General features: G+C 44.6%; 1 protein-coding gene across 1 annotated transcript in view; it reads right to left on the bottom strand.

Annotated features, from left to right (window-relative positions):
- The window catches only part of bms1 (BMS1 ribosome biogenesis factor), a 93329-nt gene extending 75175 nt beyond the window's left edge, over window positions 1-18154 (bottom strand). Inside the window, exons 1-6 of the mRNA XM_063070807.1 lie at window positions 18008-18154; window positions 16962-17153; window positions 12282-12472; window positions 10851-10930; window positions 8658-8846; window positions 7547-7689 (exon numbers count right to left, since the gene is read on the bottom strand). Coding sequence (XP_062926877.1) covers window positions 7547-7689; window positions 8658-8846; window positions 10851-10930; window positions 12282-12472; window positions 16962-17134 — 776 coding nt within the window. The 5' untranslated portion in view covers window positions 17135-17153; window positions 18008-18154. The remainder of the gene's footprint in view (window positions 1-7546; window positions 7690-8657; window positions 8847-10850; window positions 10931-12281; window positions 12473-16961; window positions 17154-18007) is intronic.
- Between the last annotated feature and the right edge of the window lie 378 nt (window positions 18155-18532).

An 18532-nucleotide genomic window follows, 5' to 3' on the forward strand; every position in this document is an offset into this window, starting at 1 on the left:
GGGGGTAAGCTCATGGGGCAAGTTTTTGTTTTACACAGAATGGTTGGTGCCTGGAATCCTCTATCTGAGGTGGTGGTAGAGGCAAATACGATAGGGACATTCAAGAAGCTCTTAGATAGGCACACAAATATGTAGGAAATGGAAGGATGTGGATATTATGTAGGTAGAAGGGGTTAGTTTAGCTGACTATTTGATAACAACTTTAATTAGTTTGATTCAAGGATACACCTTGTACTGAAAGGGCAGGCAGAGCAGAGGTGGTGGGGTGGCTCTGTCGGTAAAAAAATGAAATCAAGTGCTTAGAGAGAGGAGACATAGGATCAGAAGATGTGGAATCCTTGTGGGTAGAGTTAAGAAACTACAAAGGTTAAAAAGACCTTGATGGAAGTTATACAGAGGCCCCCGAATAGTAGCCAAGATTGTGGGATATAAATTACAACAGGAGATAGAAGAGGCGTGTAATTAGGGCAATGTTACAATAGTTAATGGGAGATTTCAATATGCAGGAAGGTTGGAAAAGTCAGGTTGGTGCTGGATCCCAAAAAAAGGAGTTTGCATAATAGCAATAAGATTTTCCTTAAGAGCAGTCTGTGGTTGAGCTCACTTGGGGAAAGGAATCCTGGACTGGGTGCTGTGCAATAATCAAGAATTGATTAGGGAGCCTAAGGTAAAGAAACCCTCCAAAGTCAATGATCATAATATGATAGAATTCACCCTGCAATTTGAGAAGGAGAAGATGAAGTCAGATATATCAGTATTACAGTGAAATAAAGGGAATTACAGAGAGATGAGAGAGGAGCTGGCCAAAGTTGATTGGAAGAGACACTAGCAAGGATGATTGAATAGCAATGGCTGGAGTTTCTGGGGCAATTCAGAAGGCGCAGGATAGATATATCCCAAAGATGAAGTAGTATTCTAAAGGAAGGATGACACAACTGTGGCTGACAAGGCAAGTCAAAGACAGCGCATAAAAGCAAAACAGAGGGCATGTATATAGCAAACATTAGTGGGAAGCTTTTAAAAACCAACAGAAGGTAACTAAAAAAAAACATAAGGAGAAAAGATTAAATATGGAGATAAGCTAGCCAAAAATATCAAAGAGAATATCAAGTTTTTTTCAGATATACAAAAAGTAAAAGAGAGGCAAGAGTGGATATTGGACAGCTGGAAAATGATGCTGGAGAGGTAGTAATGCAGCCAAAAAATATGGCAGATGAACTTAATTATTTTGCAACAGTCTTCACTGTGTAAGACATTAGCAGTATGCTAGAACTTCAAGTGTGTTGGGGGCAGAAATGACTGTAGCTGCTGCTACTACAAAGGAGAAGGTGCTTGGGAAGCTGAAAGGTCTGAAGGTAGATAAGTCACCTGGACCAGACGAACTACACCCAAGTGTTCTGAAAGAGGTAGCTGAAGAGATTGTGGATGCACTAGTACTGATCTTTCAACTATCAAATAGGCACTGAGGGGATGTCAGGGGTAAGCTTTCACACAGAGGGTGGTGAGTGCGTGGAATGCACTGCTGGCGGTGGCGGTGGAAGCAGATACAATAGGGTCTTTTAAGAGCCTCTTTGATAGGTACATGGAGCTTAAAAATAGAGGGATATGCGGTAGGGAAGTTCTAGGCAGTCTCTAGAGTAGTTTACATGGTCAACACAACATTGTGGGCCGAAGAGCCTGTACTTTGTTGTAAATTTCTATATTATATGTTCTATCATTAGGTTCTGGAATGGTTCCAGAGGACTAGGAAATTGCAAATGTCACTCCACTCCTTAAATGGGGAGGTAGGCAAAAGAAAGAAAATTACAGACTAGGTTGCCTAACTTCAATGGTTAAGATGTTGGAGTCCATGTTTAAGGATGAAGAATCATGGTACCTGGAAGTGCATGACAAAGTAGGTCAAAGTCCGTATGGTTTTCTCAGAGGAATACCTTGCCTGACAAATCTAGCCCTCTACTTTTCTAAGCTCCATGTTGGAATTCTTTGAGGAAATAACAGGCAGGATAGACAAAGGAGAGCCAGTAGATGTTGTTTACTTCGATTTTCAGAAGGCCTTTGTAAAGATGGTACACATGAGGCTACTTGACAAGAGCCTATGGAATTACAGGAAAGTTATTGTTATGGACAGAAGATTGGCTGACTGGCAGGAGGCAAAGAATGGGAATAATGGGGGCGTACTATGGTTGGCTGCCAGTGACTAAAAGTATTCAGTAGGGGTCGGTATTGGAACAGCTTCTTTTCATCTTATATGTCAATGATTTGGATGATGGAATTCATAGCTTTGTGGCGAAGTCGGCAGACGATACAAAGATAAGTGGAGGGGCAGGTAGTGTTGAAAAAGCAGGGAGTCTGCAGAAGGACTTCAAATGCGAGAATGGCCAAAGAAATGACAGATGGAATACAATGTTAGGAAGTGTACGGTCATGCATTTTGATAGAAGGAATAAAAGCATAATTGGAAAGAAAGTTCAAAAATCAGAATTGCAAAGGGACTTGGGAGTCCTTGTGCAGGATTCCCTAAAGGTTAATTTGCAGGTTGAGTCAGTGGTAAGGAAGGCAAATGCAATGTTAGCATTCATTTTGAGGAGACTAGAATAAAAGAGAAAGGATGTAATGCTGAGGCTTAAAAAGGCATTGGTCAGACCGCACGAATATGGTGGGCAGTTGTGGGCCCCTTATCTAAGAAAAGATGTGCTGGCATTGGAGAGGGTCCAGAAAAGATTCACAAGAATGACTGTGAGAATAAAAGGGTTAACATATGATTAGCGTTTCTTGGCGCGAGGTCTGTACTCGCTGGAGTTTATAAGAACGAGGAAGGACCTTATTGAAACCAATTTAACATTAAAAGGCCTAGATAGAGTAGATGTGGAGAGGATGTTTCCTATAGTGAGCGAGTCTAAGACCAGAAGGCATAGCCTCAGAATAGATTCGTATGGAGATGAGGCAGAATCTCTTTAACCAGAGGTTAGAGAATCTGTGGAATTCATTGCAATGGACAGCTGTGGAGGGCAAGTCATTCAGCATACTATAAATTGCACATTTAGAGGGAGATGTAAAGATTTTTACTCACGTGTGAAGGATGTAAGAAATAAAGTCAATGCAATATATAAAGCAGAGGTTGATAGGTTCTTGATTAATCAGGGCATCAAAGGGTATGGAGAGGAGGCAGGAGAATGGGGTTGAGAGGGTTAATAAATCAGCTATGATGGAATGGTGGAGAAGATGAGCCAAGTGCCCTATTCTGCTCCTATAGCTTATGGTTTTATAACATTGTGGGCTGAAGGACTTGTTCCTGTAAAGATTAGCTTTGTCACATGTACATTGAAACATACACTGAAATGTGACATTTACATCAAATCAAATCAAATCAGCGAGGATTCCACTGGGCAGCCGGCAAGTGTTGCCACGAATCCAGCACCAATATAGCCTGCCTATGGCCTACTAATCCGAACCATGCACCTTTAGAATGTAAGAGGACTCTCGCGTGGTCACAGAGAGAACGTCCCTTAAGGGAGCAGCAGGAATCAAACCCTGTTAACCACTACGCTGCTGTACTGCTCACGTACTGTGTGCTCCATTGTTCTATGTTCTAAATCATAGATAAACAAACCATTTGCTTGCAATACGGTTGTAAGCATTTGCTTACATGTTTGCATACCAAAGTCAAGAGCACTCGACTGAATAGTTTATAATTCAGCCCACTATCTAGTCATATCCCACCTCCAGCTTCCTTCTGTACTGTAAAACCCTGACTTGTCCTACCTGCCCTGTCTCATGTCTCCTGTCCCAACATAGGCCCAAACACCCTCGACAATTGCTGTGCAAACATCAAAGATGCCTACAAATCAATCTCCCATCCACACTTTGGTACATTAAACCACCAGCCTGTGCTCCTAATCCACGCACACAAACAAGCTAAAACAGGAGACTCCAGTACAGGAAGTCGTACAGTGCCAGTCTGAAGAAACTGATGAACTTTACTGCAACAGCTTTCAGTCAGTAGACTGGTCCATGTTCAAAGACTCAGCTACCAGCTGATATAAGTATGTCACTACTGTAAGGATTTTATCAGCAAGTGTTGAAGACTGTGTACTAAAGAGGATAATCCAGGTGTTCCCAAACCAAAAACCAGGTATGATCTGGGATATTCACTCTCTTCTAAACACAAAACACTCTGCAGATGCTGGGACCAAAGCAACACTCACAACACGCTGGAGGAACTCAGCAGGTCGGGCAGCATCCGTGGAAATGATGAGTCGATGTTTCGGGCCCGAACCCTTCGTCAGGACTGAAGAGGGAAGGGGCAGAGGCCCTATAAAGAAGGTGGGGGGAGGGTGGGAAGGAGAAGGCTGGTAGGTTCCAGGTGAAAAACCAGTAAGGGGAACGATAAAGGGGTGGGGGAGGGGAAGCAGGGAGGTGATAGGCAGGAAAGGTGAAGGAGGAATAGGGGAAAACTGAGTAGTAGAAGGAGGTGGAACCATGAGGAAGGTGATAGGCAGCTGGGGGAGGGGGCAGAGTGAAATAAGGATAGAGGAAGGGAGGGGGAGGGAATTATCGGAAGTTGGAGAATTCTATGTTCATACCAAGGGGCTGGAGACTACCTAGACGGTATATGAGGTGTTGCTCCTCCACCTGAGTTTAGCCTCATCATGGCAGTAGAGGAGGCCATGTATGGACATATCTAAATGGGAAGCAGAGTTGAAGTGGGTGGCTACCGGGAGATCCTGTCTGTTGTGGCTGACAGAGCGGAGGTGCTCGACGAAGCGGTCCCCCAATCTGCGTCGGGTTTCACCGATGTAGAGGAGGCCGCACTGGGAGCACTGGATGCAATAGATGACCCCAACAGACTCACAAGTGAAGTGTTGCCTCACCTCGAAGGACTGTTTGGGTCCCTGAATGGTGGCGAGAGGAGGTGTAGGGACAGGTGTAGCGCTTACACTTACAGGGATAAGTGCCGGGTGGGAGATCCGTGGGGAGGGATGTGTGGATAAGGGAGTCGCGGAGGGGCCGATCCCTGCGGAAAGCGGAGAGGGGTGGAGACGGAAAGATGTGCTTAGTGGTGGGGTCCTGTTGAAGGTGGCGGAAGTTGCGGAGGATAATGTGCTGGATCCGGAGGCTAGTTGGGTGGTAGGTGAGGACAAGGGGAACTCTGTCCCTGTTGTGGTGGCAGGAGGATGGGGTGAAGGCCGAAGTGCGGGAAATGGAGGAAATGCAGGTGAGGGCATCATTGATGACTGTAGAAGGGAAAACACGATCCTTAAAGGAAGAGGACATTTGAGATGCCCTGGAACGGAAAGCCTCATCCTGGGAGCAGATGCGGCGGAGACGGAGGAACTGGGAATAGGGAATGGCATTTTTGCATGTGGCGGGGTGGGAAGAGGAATAGTCGAGGTAGTTATGAGAGTCAGTGGGCTTGTAGAAGATGTCAGTGGACAGCCTGTCTCCAGAGATGGAGACCGAGAGATCGAGGAAAGGAGAGAAGTGTCCGAGATAGACCAAGTGAATTTGAAGGCTGGGTAGAAGTTTGAAGTAAAGTCGATGAAATTGACGAGCTCAGCATGGGTGCAGGAAGCAGCACCAATGTAGTCGTCAATGTACCGAAGGAAAAGTTGGGGAGCGGTACCAGAATAGGTTTGGAGCACAGACTGTTCCACATACCCAACGAAGAGGCAGGCATAGCTGGGGCCCATGCAAGTTCCCATAGCTACACCCTTAGTCTGAAGAAAGTGGGAAGAGCAGCAGGAATCAAACCCTATTAACTACTACGGTGTTGTACTGCTCACGTACTGTGTGCTCCATTGTTCTATGTTCTAAGTGGGAAGAGCCAAAAGAGAAGTTGTTAAGTGTGAGAACCAGTTCCGCCAACCAGAGGAGGGTAGTGGTGGTGGGGAACTGGTGAGGTCTATTATCCAGAAAGCAGCAGAGGGCTTTGAGGCCTTCTTGATGGGGGAATGGAGATGTATAAGGATTGGAGATCCATTGTAAAAATGAAGCGGTTGGGACCGGGGAACTGGAAGTTATTGAAGAGGTAGAGGGCATGGGTTGTATCCCAGATGTAGGTGGGGAGGGACTGAACTATGGGTGACAAAATGGGGTCCAGGTAGGCAGATACAAGTTCGGTGGGACAGGAGCAGGTAGAAACTATGCGTCTACCAGGACAGTCAGGGACAGTATCTTTGGGAGGAGGTAAAATCCAGCGGTACGGGTTGTGGGAATAATGACTTTAGTGGCTGAGGATGGAGGGTGTCCGGAGTTGATAAGGGCGGTGATGGTGCGGGAGACAATGGTTTGATGTTTTTGGGTGGGGTCCTGTTCCAGGGTAAGTAAGAGGAGGCGTCAGAGAGCTGTCGTTTGGCCTCAGTGAGGTAGAGGTCCGTCCGCCAGACTACTACGGCACCACCTTTGTCAGTGGGTTTGATGGTGAGGTTGGGATTAGTGCAGAGAGAGTGGAGGGCAGTGCGTTCAGAGGGAGTGAGGTTGGAACAGGAGAGAGGAGTGGTAAAGTTGAGACGGTTGATGTCTCGGCGACTGCTTAGGAAGGGTTAGATTGATCTCAGAGATGGTTGAAAAGGTCAGCACAACATTGTGGGCCAAAGGGCTTGTAATGTTTTATATTCCAAAGACACCTACATCAGACTACAGTTCTGACTTAAATACTATTATTCCAAGCAAATTCATCACCAAACTCTGGAACCTGGGAGTCAATGCCTCCCTATGCAACTAGATCCGTGAATTCATGACTAATGGACTGCAATCAGTAAGGGCAGGCAGCCAGCCACACATCTGTCTAATCACTGATGCTCCACAAAATTGCATCCTTAGCCACCGACTCCACTGGGACTACTCTGCTGTCATGGTGGGTCCAGCAATGCATAGTCCTTGAATTCACCCTGTGTTCCAACAACTGAATTCTTATGAATAAACTCTTCTAGGGCTTCAGATGAAGATGGCAAGAGTTTGTCATCAGAACGTCAGTTATAATTGAAATCTGCACCTGGCTGGAAGCCCTAGAAGAGTTTATTCATCATATATGCCAGGAAAGCACTAGATCCTTTTTTAACTGAACTCTTAGTCAATTGCTTAAAGCGTTAAGCTTGGTAAAGTACTACCTGTAACATATTGGTTCAATTTGAAGAAATAAAGGAGAAAGATCATTTACAGGAGCAGTGCCGTAAAAATAACGACAAACTGGGCAAAGGAATACAGAAATTCAAATTTAACCAAGGGAGGAAGGGATCAGCTCCATCATTTTCCGACACATTATATTCCTGTACAGCCAAAATGTCTTGACCCAAAACGCCCATTGTTCATTCCCCAGCAACAGATTCTGCCTGACCCACCAAGTTCCTCCAGTGTCCTGTTATTGCTCGACACACTATTCCAGTCTCATCTCCCAATCCCTGTTATTGTTCCAGAGCCCAAGTGCACCCCTACCCAAAAATAACTGTCCGTTACTTAATTACCTCATTTCAATTCTGATAGTTCCTCTTTACTGTGCCCTCAACTTTATCTAGATTTGAAAGAAAGTCCAAGCAATTCGTCCCCACCTGTCAGCCAAGACGTAAGGATGTGCCATTTGCCACATCAGTGGTCGAAACTTCATCACAGAGATAAATCGGCCCAAGTTGTGAATCTCCTGTTTCTGATACTGTCCGTGCACCATTCCTGACAGATAGAAGAGCTTTGCACCCTGGAAAATACAGATGATGATGCAGGTCTCTGTTTCATCACTGACAATTGCAAGAGAATTAATAATATAGCTCTTTAATCCATATATAATGCAAGCCACTTGCTGCACTTACCAATGGCACAAATTAATTAGTGGAAGGAAGATAATTGGTGGCCTGAAAGCACACTCAGGTAAATAAATCTCCAGGGACTGACAGAGTACATACTCAGACCTTGTGGGAAGTGAGGGAAGAAAATGTGGAAACCCATGCAGAGACATTTGCTTCATCTTTTGCCACAGCTGAAACTCTAGAAGACTGGAGGATGGTTAATGTTGTACAGTTATTTTAGGAGGGCAAAGATAAACCAGGGAATAAAAGGCCAGTGAATCAGACATCAGTGGTGGGTAAAGCTGATGGAGGGAATTAGAGGAATAGTCAGCACAGCTTTATGTATAGGGAATCCAGTCTGACAAATCCCTTAAAAGTTTCCAAAGAGGATAAAAGAGGGTAGGGCAGCATATGTTGCCTGTATGGACCATACCAAGGCCTTTGACTAGGTGCTTCGTGGAATATGGTCTACAAGGTAAGACTTCATGGGATTTATGGACAGCTGATTAACTGGATGCACAATTGACTTGAGGGTAGGAAGCAGTGATGGTTGAGGGTTGTTTCTTGGACCGGAGGTCTGTGACCTGTGTGGACCACAGGAGTTGGAGCTAGAACATATGTTGTTTGTAACTTATAGAATCGATTGGATGTGAACGTACAAGGCATGGTTAGTGAGGATGATACTGAAACAGGTGGTATCGTTGACAGTAAAGGTCATAAAAATTACAGGGGGATCTTGATCAGCCAGATAATTGGGCTGAGGAATGGCAAATGGAGGGTAATTCAGATAAATATGAAGTATTGCGTTTTGGGACAGTGAATGTAAGGGTCCTAGTCAGTGTTGTTAAGGCCAATCTGATTTGCCCCCCTTGGCTCATACCTGGTAGACCTCAGTCCAGAACCGATGCTTTAATCTTTTCTTTGTCTTCTTTAACTGCTTGTTGTTTTTAATGGCATCCAAGTGGGTGAGCACACCCATGATTTTGGGAAAACCATGAACTTGACAGATGTTTAGGAATTCAAAAGTCTCCATCTCAAACCCAAAGCTAGCATCAGTCAGCATTAAAACCTGAAGAAAAAAGAAACAGTTGGAGTGGCTATCCTGTCACTTTACCACAAGTAAAACCTTTAGATAGACACAATATGTTCCATTAATTAATCAAAAATTTTGTTAACCCAGCTAACATTCATAAATTTCTAATCAAGGTGAGGAATCAAATGTTTCAGGTTTTCACCCTCAGTTGCAAGGGTGATAGAGCAAAATGCTTCGCCACAACTTCAAAAACCATCCCTATAACAGTGTTTTTTATTTGTTCAGCGAAACAACAACCCCACTCCCACCAACAAACCTGATTAACCCTAACCTAATAATGGAACAATTTACAATATACCAATTAACCTACCCTGCACGTCTTTGGACTGTGGAAGGAAACCGGAAGATCTGGAAAAAACCCATGCATTCCACAGGGAGTACATACAGAGACCACTTACAGAGCGGCGTTGGAATTGAACTCTGAACCCCAGAATACCTCGAGCTATAACAACATCGCGTTAACCGCTACACTACCACGGTGCCCAGACAATATTCCTGACTGGAAATTGAACCCAGGATGGTGCGGTTAAAGTGCCAAATCCTTAATCACTAGTCCACCAGGGAACCCAAGGATTAGATTTATTTGTCAAACGTACATAGAGAAGTTTGTGTCAAATCAAATCAGCGAGTATTGTGCTGGGTAGCCTGCAGGTGTCACCATGATCCGGCGCCAACATAGCATGCCAACAACTCACTAACCCTAACTGTAGATTTTTGGAATGTGGGAGGAAACCGGAAAACCTGGAGGAAACCCACACATTCATGGGCAGAACATACAAACTCCCTAGAGAAAGCATCAGGAATTGAACTGGGGCAGTAATAGCATTGTGCTAACCACTATGTCACCGTGCTGCCCCTCATTTTAAGCACTGAATTTTACCTGACACTGCTGAGTGGAAGTGCCCAAAATGATCGCTGACATGCCTTATCCTATTACAGACTATGTTTAAGCTTAGAAGCGTTTTCATTTCATACTACATTGAGTCAGAGGCCTAGTTGTACAACACAGAAACAGGCCCAGTGCCTACGTTGGGACAGTATTCTTCTATGCCTTGTCTATTTAAGTGTCCATCCAAGTGCCTCTGAAACATAGTGACTGTACCTGATTTCACTTTACTGGCAACACGTTTCAGACATCAACCACCGTGTAAAATAGCAACTGAAAGGTGTCTCCCTAAAGTACTTATTTATCAATACAGTGTAGATTTGGCCCTTCCGGCCCTTTGAGCTGCACTGCCCAGCAACCCCCAGACAACCCTGAATTAACCCAAATCTAATCATGGGACAAATTGCATTGACCAAAAAATCTGCCCGGTACACCTTTGGACTGTGGGACGAAAATGGAGGACCCAGAGAAAACCTACGGCAGTCCACAGGGAAAATGTACAGAGACGCCTTACCAAGAACACTGGAATTGAACTCCGATTTCTGACACCCCGAGCTGGAATAGTGTCGCACTAACCGCTACACTACCGTGGCGCCCACTCTATGGGCTCTGATTCAATGTTCATTTAACAAGATATGTACAACAGGTCTAAGTGAAATTCCCATCTAACACCCTACATAAATTATAACCTATCCAAAAAAATGCTGCCCGTGTTTCATCACTCCAGCGTTTGCAAACCTCACTGACTTCTGATCCAACAATGTCCCAGTTTAAAATTTGTAATTTCAAACCAAATTTCACTCCACTACCCCTGTGATGCCTTCAATAGTCCAGACCAAAACTTGAGCTCGCTTCCTAAAACCCTCTGCTCATCACCTCTTTCCCATCAATAATATTCCAAATAACTAATTTTTGATCAACATTAACTGTCAACCTGAGAACAGTGGTGTCGTAGGACCTAGAACATTTTACTACATTTAAAAGGTTGTTGTCTATGCCATTTGGAAATAGCATTAAATTTCTTCCCCAAGCAATGCTTAACTGAAATAATGAGATTTTATTTCTCTTAAACTAAACCAGAAGTTATTCCTCACCAAATCAGCCACTTTGGCCAAGTCGATCATTGAGTTGATATCGTTTCCACACTCAATAATTGAAAGACGGCGCTTCTTACCTATTGAAAACCAAACATATAATTTTGTACATTAAACTAAAGAGTATGTAAAAGGAAATCCAACAAGATGCTGTTTCTACACAGATGGACCGATAGGTAAGGAATCAATGAAGCAGTTCACCTGCAAATTGACTATCAGGAAATATCAGAGTCGCTGGACAGGTTCCTTACACTAGAGCAGGGGTTCCCAACCTGGGGTCCATAGATCCCTCTGTTAATTGCAGGGTCCATGGCATTAAAAAGGTTGGGAACCCCTACACTAGAGGCTGTGTATAAATACCAGACAAATGAGGCAAATGAGAAAAAAAGAGAAAGGATTAATTCAAAATATATTTGAGTAGATCCTCTGCCCCAGCTCATCAGGTGCTACCCACGAAACAAGAAAGGTGGGGGTGCACTTTGAGAAGAATGACATTAATGCTACTACTGAGAAAATAGTTACAGAAAAAGATAACTGCCATTTTGCACACTAAAGACCCAAAATGGGCCAGGTTAATTGTGATGGCATTAGACAGGATCATGCAAAGGTTGATTAAGAGAGTGAAAGAGAAATCTGGTAAGTGGAAGGCTTTTAAAAGTGAGATAGGAAAAGTTCAAAGTTAACAAGTTCTTGGTTAGAGTGAAGGGCAATGCTGGCAGCATTAGGAAACCCAGGTTGACAATGGATATTGAAGATCTAGTCAGGGAAAGGAGGCATTTGTCACATTCAGCAGCTGGAACCCAGCAAGTGCTTTGCAGAGTTCAAGGGACATATGTGCATGCTTATGAAGGATATCAGGAGAGCAAAACAGGGACGAGATATCCTTGGCAGGTAAATATAGTAGACTCCCTAGTGATGCTATACGTATATTAAAATCAGAAGGAGAGGATGTGTCCATTAGTAGGAGAGTCTAACATCTGAGGGCACCATTTCAGAATAAAGGGCTATCCCTCTAAAAGAAGATAGTTTCTTCATAGAGGATGGTGAGTCTATGGAATTCATCTTCACAGAGGGTTGTGGAGGTTCATTGTTGGGTGTACTTAAGGCAGAAATTGATAGATTTTTGATTTGCAAGGCTATTAAGGGTTATGAGATAAGGGGTTAAAAACAGCCATGCTGAAAGGCAGAGCAGGCTTGATGAGCTGACCCTGCTCCTATACCTATGGTAACTAGTGAAAGAACACGCGAGTACCACTCTGCATTAATCATGGAGAAGCGCATGGAAGCTGAGGAACTCGGGGAAGAAAACAGTGATGTCCTAAAAGAGAAGGCAATGACAGCATTGAGGCATATCATCATTTATCTACCTTCGTGTTTTCCTTTGAAACAATTCAAATCAATTTAAGCATTATTCACAGCTTACAGACTTACCTGCAATTATAGTGACTGGACCCCTGATCTCCGTTAATTTTTGTTTGGTGAAGTTTTGAATTAGACACCGGATTAAAGTACTCTTTCCCACCTTCGGGGGTCCCATGACAACAACTACAATGGGTGGGGGCTCCAACGGTGTCCGGTCAACCACAGGGATATGGTGCTTTTTAGTTTTCAAGTCTTGTGCTCTGTTAACCATAGGATTAAATTAAATTGCTTATTATAATTACACTTCCACTTTCCAATTTATGATTAATTACTGTCAAGATTGCTTATTATACGATAAGTAGTAAACTCAGACCCCCAGAATTTTAGATCAGTTTCCCTATACCTTAAGTGCATCTACCCATCTGGTTTCCCTTAACACCAAACACCCAGAAATAATTTTTAACCGATTGAGCCATAAAAGCCTCAGCTTCAATAGACTATTTCCATGAGAGTATGAGGCAGGTATGTGCCATCTTTCAGCAAGTTTGTGGCCAAACTGATCTCACTATCCTCATACGTCCTTCTCCTTTATGAATATTGACACAAAGCAGAGAATAAATAATAATGCACCTCTGATACTGCTGTAAGTTTTTCATTGCAACTGTGCATGCAAGTACTTGGGCACACGACAATAAACTTGACTAACTTTGTTTCGTGTTCCTCCAACGCCAAGCATATATTCCCTTTGTTATCCTTTCCTCAGATCTGCAGGAATGCTTCCACAATCTAGGAATTTTGGAAGATAACCATTGCATCCAGTATCTCTACAGTCAGCTGTTACAGTTTCTTAAAATACACTGGCCTGCAACCTCAAGATCTTCCACCACTTCATTATTCTCATTAGATCCTCATTTTCAAGTATTTCCTCTTCTATGAAGACTTCCCTTATTTGCTCTCATATTCTGTCCCCTCTTTCTTCATTAATTTCTTAGACCTCAGTTGCTGAGTTTTAAAATACTGCCCATTGTTAAGCCCCGTGTTATTTTGGCTAATTACAGAGTTATGAAGTCTATAATAGTCTAAACAATTTATTTTTACGGCAGCAGTACAGTGCAGTATATAAAATACTACATTACAAATATATAAAAATAAACAAATAGTGTGAAAAGAGAGCAAACTAGTGAGGTAGTTTTCACGGTTCATGTACCACTCAGAAATCCAACGGCAGAGGGGAAGAATCTGTTCCTAAAATGTTGAGCGTGTACTCTCAGGCTCATGTGTCTCCTCCCTGAGGGGGGGAGGGAATGTCCTGGATGGTGAAGGTCCTTAATGAGGCACATTTTGAAGATGTTCTCAATGGTGGGGATGCAAGCACCCATAATGGAGATGGCTAAATCTACAACTTTCTGCAGCTTTTTCTCAAACCTGCACACTGGAGCCTCCACGTCAGATGGTGATGCAACCAGTCAAAATGCTCTCCATACTACATCTGCATGGGCTCCCACTGAATACAAGGCTGTGGAGTCCCAGACAGTTCATTGAGCTAATTCCCTTGGGAAAATTCCTTTCACCAGCCTCTGGACAAATGATCCCCAAATCAAGCACTGCTCAGTTCTACCTTAGGTCGTCAGATCTACACTCTCAGCCTGCTCTTCCTCCACAAAAGAACTGTTAAGTCATACAGCACAGAAACAGGCTCTTTGGCCCAAATGGTCCATGCTGATCACAATTCCCATCTAAGCTAGACCCATTTGTCTGAACTTTGGACCATATCTCTATTCTTTCCACCTTCACTCTATCCTTCCTCCTCTTGTAGTCTTTTGCCACATGCATCCACAACACATCAGATGCAGCCCACAATTTCAGTCATTTTGAGCTTCCTGGTCCTGAATGCCTGACTTCAGTGACCAAGGACCTCAGTTCCTCTGCAATTCCAAATTGCTTCTCTGTTTAACGAAGAAATTTTAGGCAAGTAGCTAGATGACTGGAGAAGATTCTCAGGGAGAGAATCTACTCACATCTGGAAAAGAATAGACTTATTTGGGATAGTCAGCATGGATTTGTATAGGACAGGTTATTGTCTTACAGATTTTTGAGGTGATGAAGATGATCAATGAGGGTAGGGTATTTATGGATGTTTCATCCAAGGCCCCCTTCCCACTCTCAATCCACAATACAGACTCATATCAGAATCAGGTTTATCATCAATCACGTCGTGAAATTTGATTTTTTTGCGGCAGCAGTACAGTACAATACATAAATTACTACAGTTCTGTGTAAAAACCTTAGGCACTCTAGCTATCTATATGCGCCTAAGATTTTTGCACAGTACTGTATCTCAGGCTCCACCATAACAGATCTAATGGCTACACTTTCCACAACAGTGCTTCCCAGATGCCTTCTCCATCACATCTTTCGTATTCTCTTCATTCCTTACCTCTACCTACTTTTGGGTGGAAAAGTGAGATTGGTTAAGGTAGATAAGAGTACCTGGGCCCATCATCAACTTAGGCAGCGGATTTCACAAATTTCTGGGGGAAAAATACCCTCAAATCCCATCGAAATCTCACCTTATACCTATGCCTTTGTTTTAGACACTCCCAAGCATGGGGAAAAGATTCTTACTATCCACCCTTCCATTACACCTCATTATTTTGCAGAGCTTTCTCATTACACCTTTTCTGCTTAGAGGAAACAAACTGATAGGTTACCTCAAAGGTTTAATGAAAGGTAGGAATTCCAGGAGTGGGCCAACTACCCATTTAATGAAATTAAAACATAACTGTTCCTATACTCCATACCATGCTTCCGATATGCCTTGTCCACTGTCAGATATAGGCCTACTGACCTGTACTTGTATTTCAAGCACCCTCTATTCATCAACAGTCCCTAATGCAGGGGTTCCCAACTTGGGGGTCCATGGACCCTTTGCTCAACGGTCTCGGTCCATGGCACAAAAAGGTTGGGATCCCCCGCCATAGCGCCAAACCATTTACTGATCTATCCTTACTTGACCTTCAAATCTCCCTTTGCAACTGGATCCTTGACTTCCTGACCAACAGACTGTAACAAGGATAGGCAACAACTCTGTCATGATTACCTTCAACACCGATGACCCACGAGGTTGCACCTTCAGCCCCCTACTCTACTCCCTGTACACTTAACTGCTTGGCCAGATTCTCAGATTCTGCTCTAGCTTCTTCTACACATTTGCAGATGCCATCACTGTAGTGGGCTGTATCTTAAATAATCACAAGTCAGAGTAGAGGAAGGTCAGAGAGCTTGGTGACATGGTGTCAGGACAACAATCTTCCCCTCAGTGTCAGCAACACAAACGAGCTGGTCACTGACTACAGGGCTAAGGGCTGCACATGTTCCTGTTTACATCAACAATGCTGAAGTGGGATGCAAGCTTCCAAGGAGTGAATATCACTGACAGCCTGTCCTGGTCCAACCACATGGATGTCACAGCCAAGGATGCTCACCAGCACCTCTACTTCCTCAGGAGACTAAAGATATCTGGCATGTCCCTGTTGACCCTGGAGAGTGGTGGATACAGTTCAAAACATCACAAAAACCAGTCCCCCCACCCCCCCATTGACTGTCTACAGCTGAGAAAACTACCCAAGTTTGTCGACGTCTCGTTATACATGAGCCCTTTGATCCAGGCAGCTTCCCAGTTAACCTCTTCTGAACCCAGTCCAAAGTCTCCACATTCTTTCTACAATGAAATGACCAGAATGAATGCTATTCTCCATGAGCAGTTTAGCTAGAGTTTTATAACCAAATCACAGAGCAACACAGCACGGAAACAGGCCCCACGTGTAACAAAAATGTCACCCCATCCAAGCTCTTTGCACTATGGCAGCCCCAATCAATGAGGGAAGTTGAAATCACCTATAATTCTCACAACCACTGATGCAATCTCCATATATGTTTGTTTCTTTAATTCCTGCTGACTGCAGGAGAGGCCTATAGAATAATCTCATCGACCCACAGGATGATCTCATCAACGTGATCTCTCCTTTCTTACTTTTGGATTCCACTCATACAGCCTCACTGGCCGGTCTTCCAAGAACATCCCCTCTAGGTACTACCACAGTATCCTCAATCAGAAACACAACTCTCCCCAGCACCTCTATCACGTCTGCAACACCTATCCGCTGGTATGCTGAGCCGTCAGACCTGCACCTTGTTCAGCATGACTATAATGTCCTAGTGCTACGTTACCAATCCACGCCATGAATCCTCTTCTTAACTTGTGAAGTGTCATGCGTCAGAATAAATGCAGTTTAATCAACTGGAACTTCCTCGTTCCCTATCCTGCCTCTGCCAGTTCCATTGCCTCAAATTGCTCCCGTTTTCAGTTATATATGTCCGAAGTTGCCAATCTGCTGCTTTGGGCCCCAACCCCTGAGTGATTTGTTTAACACCTCCCGAACAGCATTAGCCTAGATATTGGCTGCACTCCAGTTCAGGTGCAACCTGTCCCTCTTGCGCTGGTCACCTCTCCCCCAGGAGAGATCTCAATGGTTCAAGAACCTGAATCCATACTTCCCCCACCAGCTCCTCATTTGGCCTACTCTCCTGTTCTTCTCCTCATCAGCACATGACACTGAAAGTAATCCAGAGATTACAGCCCTTGAGGCCCCGCGCATGCAGGTGACCAAATGAAGCAACAGTCTAATTCAGTCCCACCACCAGCATGAGCAACCCAGTCTAGGTGGTGTTCGGTAAACTTGCTCTCACCTGTGGAAGGTTTTAGCCATGCGCACTGCAGACTGAACAGTGAAAGCCTTCGGATTTCTCTCCCTCGCACTCGCTTCATCTCCAATGCCCAGGTTCTTCAGCCGACGCTGCTTTTTCCTCGCCGCTTTGGGCCCACTGTGCCTCTGTCGATGCGCCTTCTTAACCTCCTCCATCGTCTTCCTTTCAAAGTAACTGAATGGAAAAGCAGGCAGTTTTTCATCACGCAGCACTGCTCTCCATCACTTTCACACTCAGGGTTCACAAGCACAGTGACACAGCCGATACAACTGCTGTCTCAATGCTCCAGTACCCGTGTTTAATCCCAATCCCCGACGCTGCCGTTCTATGACCACATGGGATCCCTCTGGGTGCTCTGGTTTTCTCTCACAAACCCCCAAATTGTGTGGGTAGGTAGGGTAATTGCCTGCTATTTGTACATGAGTGGAAGAAATTTTGGGAGTTGGGTTGGGGACAGGGAGGGCAGCTGACGGAGGGTAAAATGTTTGGCATGAACTCAGTGGGCCAGTAAACAAGTTTCTTTTGAAATGAGGTTCAAGTCTTTACCCTATGTCTGTGACACAACCCTGTTTGGTGGAAGCCTACTTCCTATCCCACCTAAAGAGGACCAATCTGCCTAAGATACCGATTCCTAGCACCACTCACAAATACCTTTCTCCCCCCACTGCCCCCTAATAGCACTCCAGACCCGGTTATTCCATCTCCTGCACCTTCCATCTGTCTCAGCCCCAGCACTGCCAAGCGCAGAGCTGACCACCCAGGCTATTCCAATGCCCATTCTCCAACACTTCCTCCCTACTCTTTCCTCCTCCCCCCCCCCATCCCATCTACACATCTCATTCTCCTACTTCTCCCCTTAACAAGTCATCCTAATCCCTTCCTCCCTCGTCACCCTACCTTGAAGCTTCCCCACGCCTCCTCCTCTGACCACTTCGGCCTCCTTTAACTTCCTTTACTCCCTTCCCTTTCCTCCTCCTCCTCCTCACTCCCTAACTCTTTCACCATCAACTCATCCCCTCTTCACCTACCATGTGCATCCACCACTCAGCAGTTCCCACACACCGGAAGTACTGTGTCCTTCAAACAAACTTTTCCCTCAGGCCAAGTCAGCCCTGAGTTTTGGTTCCGGGGGAAAACGGAAGAAAAACTCAAGCGGCAATCGCACAAACAGCTGACAGGAATCCACAGTAGACTGGATAATTTTGAAAACGCCGGTTTCGCGTAAAAACGATAGGCGTCCACACCAGGCGATTCTGAAAATACCTCCGTCTACGTTAAATCGGGTATTTGGGCGAATCTCCTCCTACTGGGCATGCGCAGGACACCGCCAGAACACAAGCGGGACTGTGTTCTATGTCCGTTTTTGCGGCGGCGTGGTGCCATTTCCATTGATCAAAAACTGCAGTACCTATAATAACAGCGAAAGAAAGTTTTTAACAATGTCTTCGAGGAATACAAAGGAAACCCCTGGAAAAAGCAGCCCGGACTTCGTTTGGACAGACGATGAAGTCGAGCTGCTTCTGCGGGTTACAAACGACTACAAAGTCAGCAGA

This window comes from Mobula hypostoma, chromosome 18 (assembly GCF_963921235.1).
Source record: "Mobula hypostoma chromosome 18, sMobHyp1.1, whole genome shotgun sequence".
NCBI lineage: Eukaryota > Metazoa > Chordata > Chondrichthyes > Myliobatiformes > Myliobatidae > Mobula > Mobula hypostoma.